This window comes from Peromyscus eremicus, chromosome 6 (genome assembly GCF_949786415.1).
Source record: "Peromyscus eremicus chromosome 6, PerEre_H2_v1, whole genome shotgun sequence".
In the NCBI taxonomy this organism is placed as follows: domain Eukaryota; kingdom Metazoa; phylum Chordata; class Mammalia; order Rodentia; family Cricetidae; genus Peromyscus; species Peromyscus eremicus.
The window spans coordinates 123,713,032-123,723,821 of NC_081421.1; the positions used below are offsets into that span (position 1 = coordinate 123,713,032).

Genomic DNA, 10,790 nt, shown 5'->3' on the forward strand with positions numbered 1-10,790 from the left:
TCTTGGTGTTGTGGGTGCTCTTGGTGTTGTGGGTGCTCTTGGTGTTGTGGGTGCTCTTGGTGTGGGTGCTCTTGGTGTTGTGGGTGCTCTTGGTGTTGTGGGTGCTCTTGGTGTTGTGGGTGCTCTTGGTGTTGTGGGTGCTCTTGGTGTTGTGGGTGCTCTTGGTGTTGTGGGTGCTCTGGTGCAACCTCGGAGCGGGACTTGTGAGATGGGTTTCCTTGCATTTATCCTCCTCCCTCCCTCCCTCCCTTCCTTATTTCCTTCCTTCTCTTTCCCCTTTCCTCCCTCTCCTGCCTCTTGAATTTCTGACACAAAATACCCTGTGTAACTCAGACTGACCTCATACTTGCCATTCTCCTGCCTCAGCCTATGGTGTTGGGTTTACTGATGTGTACATACCACCATGCCCTAGGAGATGATGCTTTTCTATGAATGAATTGCATAGATATTGATAATTTAGATAAAGAAGACCACCTTCTGCCAAGAATTTCCACTTACATGTAGCATTTCTTAAAACATGGAAAGGCTGTTGTTCATCTAGTCACATAAGGCTCTACACACTGAAACTGTAATCAGCACACCTGTTTACATAAGCGTTTTTTGAAGATGACTATTAAACTCGCAGTCCTTCTAGTTGGGGACAGTTGAACACTAGGTTACAGAAGGAACGAATTATTTGGAGTATCTTCCCATGTCCACCAGAGCTTGCAGGGTGTTGATTCTTAGAAATTTCCTGATCATGAACATTTCCAAAATTTGAGATAGGTTCCCACTAAACAACAAGTGTGAAAATCCACCACCACACTTTGTTCATCACATGCCAGTGACCGCCCCCCCCCCCAAATGTCATATCCATCCCCAGCCAGAAGCCGGGGCTAAACATCCCCACAACTACAGCCCTTATCAGCAGCGTGCACATGCAGACCCTGAGTATGTAATCAATCAACAACCAAGGCAAACTGAAGCTGTAATTGTTAAGCCTCCGCTCTGGAGTTTTAAGCCTACCCCAAATGGCCTCTTCCTCAGCCTCTTCCTGTTCATTTCTCTCAAGTCTCTCTAGAACAACTTTCATATTTTCAAAGAAATATTCCTTGCTTCTTCCAGAGGATGTGAGCTCCCTCCTTGGTACACCCCACAGCACCGTTTGTAGCTAGCACCAACTTTGTCTATCAGGGTATCTTGCTATTCACATCCCAGGATAGCCTTGTTTTCACCGGGCATTCAGGGACAGGAAAGCTGAGTCTTGCGTGACATCCCTTTGGGTTCTTCTCCTCTAGCATTCTACATAGCACAGGTGAGTGGCAATATTTTGATTGTCACTTAAAGTCTGACTTACTCATGTATGACAAGAGCAATCTTCTCACACAGAGGGAACATATGCAAATATTACTTTGGTTCACAATCATAAAGTGCAGTAAAATACAAAGTAAAAAGAGTTGAGAGATTTCAGGCCATCTTCTAGGTTTATAGACATGGAGTGGAAATGTGTTTTTAATAAAAACACACTAGCCATTTCACATAATCACAGATACATTTAAACTGTATTAAAATATTTTTGGAATCAGGAAACTTGATTTGGTTTCTCCCAGAGGCTTCCTGCACTGAAACCAGAGATTTATTAGTCTAAGGAAAGGAGGCTCAATTTAAAGGGAAAAACCCCAGCTTATTAATTATTAGCCAAGCCATGCAGTAGCTTCCGGGAAGGCAAAGGAAAACAGGCTTTCAAGCCAGCGGGAGTAGAGTATGCCTCCAGCCCTCTGTGCCCGGCAGAACTGGGCTCCCCAGGGACTGGGGCCTTTCGGCCCAGAGCAGTCCCCAGCAGAGATCAGAGGGGCATCTTCGGACTGAGCTGTCGGGGCTCTTTCTTCTCCCCTCTGGCTGTGTAGGAGGAACCATGGGGCTGGTCCCTGCACCATTCGGATTCCTCTCACCCGCTTAGGGCTTGCCTGGAAAACCCTAGGCTCCAGCAACTGGACATCCATCTGCAGCTGCTATTACCAGGACTCCGGATTCTAGTCCAGGATCATTGGTGTTTGGGGTCCACTCACCTCGTTCCTATTCCCTGATGAACTTTGCATCCTTCTCGGAATAGCAATTCACAACTAGCACACAGCCCTCCCTGCCCCAACTAGTGCACACTACCTTCCAGCCTCCGAACTAACACCTTCTCCCGTGCCTCACCGCCCCAGGAAAGAGGAACGAACGGTCAGGTGTACAGGGTGCCCAGGCCGAGCTGCGGCGGGCAGGATGGCGCACAAGCTGTCACCTTGTGGTCGGTTACGCCGAGGTATCCATCCAACTGCCGGTGTCCAGCGGGGGCGGTTCTACGTGGCTGGGGACTGCTCTCCACTGGCTGCGCGCTGCCAGCAGTCGACTGCTGTTGCTGCTGCTGCTGTTGCTGCTGCTGCGGGGGCCGCTCCTTCTGGCTGCCGAGGCTGCTGTACACGAGCAACAAGCTGGTGCACATGGTAGTGAGCACTAAACACACTGCCAGACCATGGTGCTGCGGGCGGGCGGGCGAGAGAAAGAAGGAGAAAGAGCGACTGAGCGTGCAGCCGGGAAGCTGGCCGCTCCTATTGACACCGCGCAGGTCCCGGGCAGCCGCCCCAGACTCCCGCAGCCAGGGAGCAGAGGTGACACGGTCCAGCACACCTGCCGGGGACGTCCCTGTGTCGCTGCTCACAGCCCGCCTCTCGAGGGCAGGTGGCGCGCAGTGACCCGCGGTGAGGGTGAGCGCGCCCACTGAGGGCATTTTGGGGAGGAGGGTCTGGTCCCTACCTAAGCAGCTGGGATCCCAACCCTCTGCACACCAGCTCTTCTGGGTCCCTGGGGCTTCCCGCAGCGATCCCCGCTAAGTTTGAAATCCGACAAGGAAACCAAGAAAGTCGATGATGGTCCCTCCTCCCCGCCCCTCCGAGTTTGTGCCCAGCAGTCGCGGCGGGGCACCCTCCTTTCTGGAGAGGTCAGCCTGCTCTTCTGCTCTCCAGTCGCCCCTTGGATCGCTCGCTAAAGATCCAGGAGCTCAGGCATCTCCAGTGCTCATCCCGGGTTCCAAGCCAGGTGGAAAGTTGTCACCCATGACAGGTGACCTCTTGCCACAGGGCTAGGCACCCGGGAAGCCTTCTATGGGCATTCCCCGGACACAGAGCCCCGGGAGTCCTTGCCTCTGCCTAGCGGAGTTGGAACAACAGACTCACCATCAGGGTCTTCATTTTGAGCGCCTCTTTTGTGCGGAATTCTCAGGCAAGCGCGTCCGGAGCCACTTTTTCTTGGAGGCTGTCCATGGTGGGTGATGGGGCGGAGGCGGCTCGGATGCTCGCCTGGCGGCTGGCGGGCGGGCGGCTGAGCTGGAGCAGAAGCCTCGGGACCCAGGAAGCGCTGCTGTTGCAGAGATTAGAGGAGAATTAAAACTGAGCCGGACCCTCCGAGTCTCTCAGCGATCCACACACCGCCGCCTGCCGCCGCCTGCTGGGTCCTAGAGTCCTCTGCAGTCCCCCCCCTCCCAGCCCCCAAACCATCTTTTCAGTGAAGTGGAATTTCTGGGGCGAGACAGTTAACCGCAAGGGTGTACCCATCTCTTGGTTCGGAGATTTATTATCTTTTTATGGAGCCATCAAGCTAAAAGGACTCAGAACCCAATTTGATCCTGAACACGGTGGCCATCTGAAAATTTACTAACCAAATTTTCAGTTTTGTGATTTTAATAAAAACAAGTTAACCTCCCAAATGTCAATAGATTTATTTATATTTGCATTTTCTGTTTACAGTTTGGCAAATGTTATCATGGAACTGTTTTCCTGAAAAGTCATGTCACTGCAATTTCTAGCTGTTTTCAAATGTCCTTATCCTCCTTAATTTTGTTTTGACAAATCGTTAGTCTCATGCTTCCTTTGGACTGCACTCTTTCATGTAAATGACTTCATTCATCATTTGCTTCCAAGAACACAATTTATGTTTCTACTCCACCTTTGAGGTCCCCAGTGCTCATTTAAATGATTTTAAAGTTGTTGAAACAGTCAGTGCACCCCATCCATGTGGTTCACCAGGATACAGAGTCTTCCTAATTTCAGTGAAGAAATGCCAGCTGTTGGAGATAAAAAGATCTCGCATCCTAAGAACCTGATGTTTCACCCGTGTTGTGCAATGCACTGATGTACACAATTTCACATTCGGAACTTGGATTAAAATGAAAATCCTGCAGTGTTGAGTTCACATCAGTGGCCTGTTCTAAGGCATTCTCATCCCTACATCCAATTAGAACATGTGCTAAGCATCCAATTTAGCTGAAAACATATTTCTTGTGAAATTGTTCCGTGAACACAGTGGTCTCAGTGTCTCTCTTCACATTGGATCTGTAACAGTATGGGGCTAAAGATCACATTAAGACAGGGATGATCAGCAGGCCACCTGGACCATGGGCACAGTGAGAGTTTTTTGGGGACCAGCAGAGGCATTGCAGCCCTTTTTTAATCTTCTTTAATCTACCGCTGGACAGATGATACAACAGGGACTATTTTTAACCTGAGAGGCCTACTTCCAAACTCTATTAACAAAGTTAAAATGATTGGTTCAGTAATGAACATTCAGGAGACAGAAACACATGCTATGGAGCCTTTCAAGGAAAACACAAAAAAACTCCAAGTGCTGTGCAGCATGCCAGCCATGCAGTTAGCTGTCCATTCAGTTTGTGCTGCGGGCATGAATAGTGCCCGTTGTCTGGGCAGGCAAAGCAGCAGCTGGAGGAGAATCTTATCGGGTCTTGGCAATTCTTTGTTGTATGGCTGCACTTGACACTCAAATTAATGAAACAAAGGACCAACTTGATGAATCACTGCAAGCAGGTTATCTGTGCCTCTCCAATGCTGCTTTGGAGATGCAGCTAGACGAAGCTCCTGCCTTCCTCAGACTGTTCTCCCTCCATCTAGCAAGTTGCCCAGTGACCGATAAAACACTTCTCATATATTTTGCCCTGCCAAACAGAGACATCATATTTATGACTTAAGCTCATGGCGGCACGTTGGACATCTGTTACATGGTGTGTCTGACCAGACTCATTAAGTTTACGTTTTTTCCCTCCTCCTGGAATTGCAGTTAGCTGGTCACAAAATTACTTACAAAATAAGTAGAGTACATTTAAAATTTTAATTTTGAGCTTGATTTAAAGGACTTCAAGGTATATGGCTTTCCAATATTTGATTAGGAGGGCAAAACTCTTGGAGGGATTCTGGCTTGGGAGGCAAATGGACAAGGTAGGGCCAGAGGAGGGCGCAAAAGATAAGGAATGGCAGTTAACTCAACTTGATGATTGTTTAATGATCACCTGTTACCTGATCTATTAGGAAACACAGAGGTGAATCAAGCACATTTTTCATCTAAGGGGTCAGAACTCTGTGTGTGTGTGTGTGTGTGTGTGTGTGTGTGTGTGTGTGTGTGTCTAGAAAACTTAATGAACAGACTATGGAAGAGATGGACAGATTCAACATATGTTTATCAAGTATGTATATTGTTAAGCACCTACTGTGTTCCTGGTCCTTGGTGGGACCTGAGTCTGCTATTCTCAGGAACTTGCAGTCTATATCCAGGTAAACGCTACAGAATAGGGGACAATCAATGTACAGGTTTGTTTCTCAGCTTTGCCTCCCTGCTACATTAAGATCTGAGGGGTACACCTTTAATCTCAGCACTTGGGATGCTCAGTCAAGTGGATCTCTGAGTCTGAGGCCAGAGTAGTTTATATATCGAGTCAAGTAAGGACTACATAGTGAGACCCTGTTGCTGCAGAACAATCCTTTTGTACACTGTGAAGATTTGTCACTCAGATTGGTTTAATAAAAATCTGACTATCTGGTACCTAGACAGGAAGTATAGACCAGACAGCCAGACACAGAGGAGGCTGGGAAGAAGAAAGGAGGAGTCAGAGGAGTTGCCAGCCAGACGGAAAGGAAGCAGGACAGGCAGGAGAGGTAAAGGTCACAGGCCTCAAGGCAGCACATAGATTAATGGAAATGGGTTAATTTTAAGTTGAAAGAGCTAGTTAATAAGTCTGAGCTATCAGCCAAGCATTTATAATTAATATTAAGCCTCTGTGTGGTTATTTTGGTAGTGAGTTTCAGGACACTGAGAAACTCTGCCTATACCCTGTCTTAAAAAAAATACCCCAAGAAGTTTGCAATTTCAAGGGTATCCATCTGTACTTATGTACCTTAATATAAACCTTTCAGTTACTAATCTGAACAGCCAGAACAAACATAAAATACACAAATTAATGAATACTAGATTTACTTGGTGGCAAGCAGACAGGTAGACAAGTCAATGAAGACTTTTGGTTCACCTAGCTTTGGCAGTTCAATACAGAGTGAGAAGGGGAGTCACAATTTACCTCTCAAAACCCAGGTAGCTGAGACAGATTTCTCACCACTTAAAATTTTGCCACATTTCTGCCTCTCCTGCTATCACATCCAATCAAATTGGTTCCTATTTTTGAAAAAAGGAGAATGGAAAAGATATTGAGTGTTGCACAATGTAGTTTATGTGATAAAAATAAGCTGAGAATTTATGAAAGAAGGCATATCCAGGGGTGAGAGAGCAGGCGGGATCTGAAGTTTGGAGGGAGTATTGGCCTTGCACTGGAACCTAAAGAGCCGAGAGCTGCCAAGGAGGGGACGGACATGGCACACTGCCCACGAGGTCCACTGCGGTTCCTAAGTGATTTCTTGTTCAGAAAAAGGTTCTTTCTGTGTGTGTGTGTGTGTGTGTGTGTGTGTGTGTGTGTGTGTGTGTACATGCATGTATGTTCATATGTGGTGTGAGTGTGTACACCACACATACAGAGGTCAGAGGACAGCCTTGAGTGTTGAGTCTCTGATAACTGCACCTTTTCTTTGAGATGGCATCTTTCATTGGCTTGGAGTTTTTCCATGCAGGCCAGGCTAGCTGGTCCTGGGAATGTCCAAGGATCCAACTGTCTTGACCTCCAATCTTGCTGTCACTGGGATCGGGTATGCCCTGCTGTTCTGGGATCTAAACTCAGGCTCTCACACTTCAGAGTCAAATCCTTGGCTGACTGAGGCATCTTTTCCAGCTCATCATACATTTCTAAGACAGATGAAAAATGTAAGTTCATGTAACATGAGTTGAATTGGAGTTAGGACTGCTCTTTATTTTATGGTCTCAGAAAAAAGAAAGACATTTCTGCAAGGTGCAAGAAAAGTTTTCAATAATGGTAGGAAGTCCTAGAGCACGGTTGACATTCATTCATCTGTGCTGTAAACTTTACCAACTTTCTTCTGGGGGTCAGAACTCTGGCTCTGGCTCTTAGCACTTACTAGCTCTGAGAACATGGCACCTTGCTCAGCTGTACTTTAACTGTGTGTGTGTGTGTGTGAGAGAGAGAGAGAGAGAGAGAGAGAGAGAGAGAGAGAGAGAGAGAGAGAGAGAGAGAGAGAGAGAGAGAGAGAGAGAGAGAGAGAGAGAGAGAGAGAGAAAGAGCGTTTTCGTGCCACAGCACACATATGGAGGTCAGAGGGCAACCTTGGGTCTTGATCCTCACTTTCTACCTTGTTTACAACAGGGTCTCTTGCTCCCCATGACTGACATGAGTGCTTCCTGTCTCCACCTCCCCTGTTTGTAGGAACACGGGGACCACAGGCACACTTGGCTTCCACATGGGTGCTGCAGATTCTAGGTCAGGTTTTTAGAGATGCACAGCGAGTACTTTACCCACCGAGCCATCTCCCCAGCCCCAGTACAGGGCTTTTGAAAAGGACAGGAACAACACGTGCTGGGGCTTGAGGCTGGTGTGAAGGGGGCAGAGATGGGGAGTGTGGATTTAGATGTCGTCTGTGTGAGATGTCTAGGCACTTACAGTTCATGAGCTCTGTCGGGCTGAGGTGCAAGAGCTGGGCACTGTGAATGTGGATGTATGTGATCAACTGGGAATGAGCCATCATAGAGAAGAATCCCAAACCTGAGCTCTGAGGGCCTCAAATTTCATGTGACAAGAAAAGGACTTGTGTGTATCAACCACAACACTGTGATTTAGGTGGCTGATTATTTTCAATTTGGATAGATTCTCCATGCTAAAGCAGTTAGTCATTTATGTTCTCAAAATACTTTTCAAATTCTATTATCATACCAAACATATTTAATCATATTTATTTCTGTAGTTATCGCTGAGCCTCCCTTCCAAACTATAAATTTTTTTAGAACTGGGGCAATGTTTCATTGCCATTATATCTACCAAGCCTACCACAAAACTGAGAATGGTAATATTAATCACTGACATCTATCTGTCCCTTACTTCGTTCCACTATTATTCTGAGAACTTTGCATATATTAACTCATTTAGACTCCTATTATTTTTTTAACTGCTGTGATTAAAACACCCGGCAGAAGTAACTTAAGAAGGGGAGGGGTTATTTCCGCTCACAGTTCAGAGGATGCATGCCATTCATCACAGCAGGAGAGGCATGCTGGCAGAAGCAGGAAGCTGTTGGCATTACATCCACAGCCAGGAAGCAGACCAACAATCACCTCTCAGCCCACTCCTGCTGTTTACTCAGTCCAGGATTGCAGCTCCATGGACTAGTGTCTCCCACATTCAGGATTGCTCTTCTTCACTCTTTAGTTAAACTTTTCTGCAAATACCTTGCAGACACTCCCAGAGGTGTGTTCCAATGCTATACTGGTTTCCTTTTCTTTGCTGTTACCAAATACTCAACAAGCAGTTCAAGGAAGGAAGCATTTCCTTTCCTGGTAGTTCCCGGGGGATACCATGCATTGCTGTTGGGGGACATGGCTGTGGGGGCAGAAAGCTGACACTATTACAGTCATAGAACCAGGAAGCAGAGAGGAAACAGGAAGTAGGCCAGGCTAGGAAACCCCTAGTGACCCATTTCCTCTAGTAAAGCTCCTCCTACTAAAGGTTCATGACCTTCTCAAACAGTCAGGAGCCAGCAATCCAGTGTTTAAATAAATGAGCCTATGGGGGACATTTGGTCACAGAACATGGTGATGGATTGTTGATTCTAAAGGTTGATATTTCAGTTTAGCCATCACAAGACCCCAAAACAGCCACCTGAGGGAAATTTTAACTGTCTCTGTGTTGCAAATGAATGAACCAAAAGTCAGACTCAATGCCCTATCACTGGATAGCGAGGTGACTGGATTTGTATATAGTTGTTAAAAACATTTGTTAAAAACAAATGAATAGGAATTTGATGAAAGTTCCCACACGCAGGTTCTTGTATTAACCTCTAACTTGGACTAATTTGGGAGAATTTATTTAACATGTAATCTGTAGATAACATAACTAAAGGCAATTCTCATTTTATGATGTATCTATGCTAATTTTATCTTTCAAGATCTGTACGTACTGGGGTGATGGATCTGTAGATCAGGTGTCCATCCTGCAAGCTCGAGGACCAGAGTTCAGATCCTAGTACCCACCTCTAACCCCAAATGCAAGGGAGGCAGAGATGGGGGATCTCCAGAGCAGGCTGGTTAACCAAGCCAGCTTAAATGGTGAGCTTCAGGCCCCATGAGAAACTCTGCCTGAGTATATAAGGCTGAGAGTGATGGAGAAAGACACCACAGCCAACCTCAGGTCTCCATACATGTGCACTTGCGTGTACCCATGCACCTCCACCTCCACACACATGTACATACCATGCACACATATACACAAAAAGAAGTATATATACTTAAGAGATATGTAGACATTCACTGTATGGTTGGGTGAGTACTGGCAGAATCATTGTCAAAGTACAGACCATGTCCATCACCCTAGACATCACCATGATGCTGCCCAGCAACCCTATTGCCCACCATCCCACAAACATGCAAGGAAACCCTGTTTTGATTTTTGTAAATAGATATTAGACTCCCCTGCTCTATAGCAGTATAGATGATGCCACAGCATGCCTACATTTTCATCTGACTTCTTTCGGCTAGGGTCATATTTCATGGTCTATTCACGTTGAATATACTAAGAGCTTTCTCTTCTTTATTCCTTGTCATTATTATGTAAATACAGTACAGTTTTTAAATCTGTTTCCTGTTAGTGTACCTTTGGACTGTTGCCTGATTGTTATGAATAAAGCTATTAAGAATATTCTTGCATAGGTCCTTTTGTGGGTTTGTGTTTGCATTTTTTTGGTGTCACTCCCGAGAAATGCAATTCTTGGGCCACAGAATAGATAGACACATGGTTAATCTAGAAGGCATTGATGAGTGGTTGTTCAAAGGGATATAAACCCCTTTGAACAGTGAATGAGAGTTTGAGTTGCTGCTCATTCTTGTCGGCTCTTAGTGCAGCCAGGCTTTTTAATGTCTGTTCCCTTTCCAATGACTTCTGTATCTTTTGAGAAGATGTAGAAGAGGGCATCTTTGCCTACCACCCAGATCCTTCTTGACAGTGTGGCCACAATGCCACAGCATAAGAACCCCTGGAACAAGATGGGGAATTATTCTTGGAACTGGCAGTATTTCCAGTCACTGACCGAGTCTGGAGAAGCCCTCAGCCTCCAGTCTTTCACACCTCAGCCCGGATCCCTCCATTAGCAGCCTTGCCTCATGACTTGTAGATAGAGGGAGGGCCTCATAAGATCATAGAGAGCAGCACTATTAGGAGGTGTGGCTTTGTTGGAGGAAGTGTGTCATGGTGGGTGTGGGCTTGGAGGTTTCCTATGCTCAAGATAGTGCCCAGTGTCACAGTCCTCTTCTGGTTGCCTTTTGATCAAGATGTAGCCAGCACCATGTCTACCTGCACATTGCCACGCTCCCTGCTGTGA

At 46.4% G+C, this 10,790-nt stretch overlaps 1 protein-coding gene across 2 annotated transcripts in view; it reads right to left on the reverse strand.

Annotated features, from left to right (window-relative positions):
* Positions 1-3,212, reverse strand: part of St6galnac5 (ST6 N-acetylgalactosaminide alpha-2,6-sialyltransferase 5) — a 168,728-nt gene extending 165,516 nt beyond the window's left edge. For both annotated transcript variants that reach the window (XM_059265052.1, XM_059265054.1), the window contains exons 1-2: positions 3,198-3,212; positions 2,267-2,503 (exon numbers count right to left, since the gene is read on the reverse strand). In XM_059265052.1, the coding sequence (XP_059121035.1) occupies positions 2,267-2,503; positions 3,198-3,212 (252 nt within the window). The remainder of the gene's footprint in view (positions 1-2,266; positions 2,504-3,197) is intronic.
* Between the last annotated feature and the right edge of the window lie 7,578 nt (positions 3,213-10,790).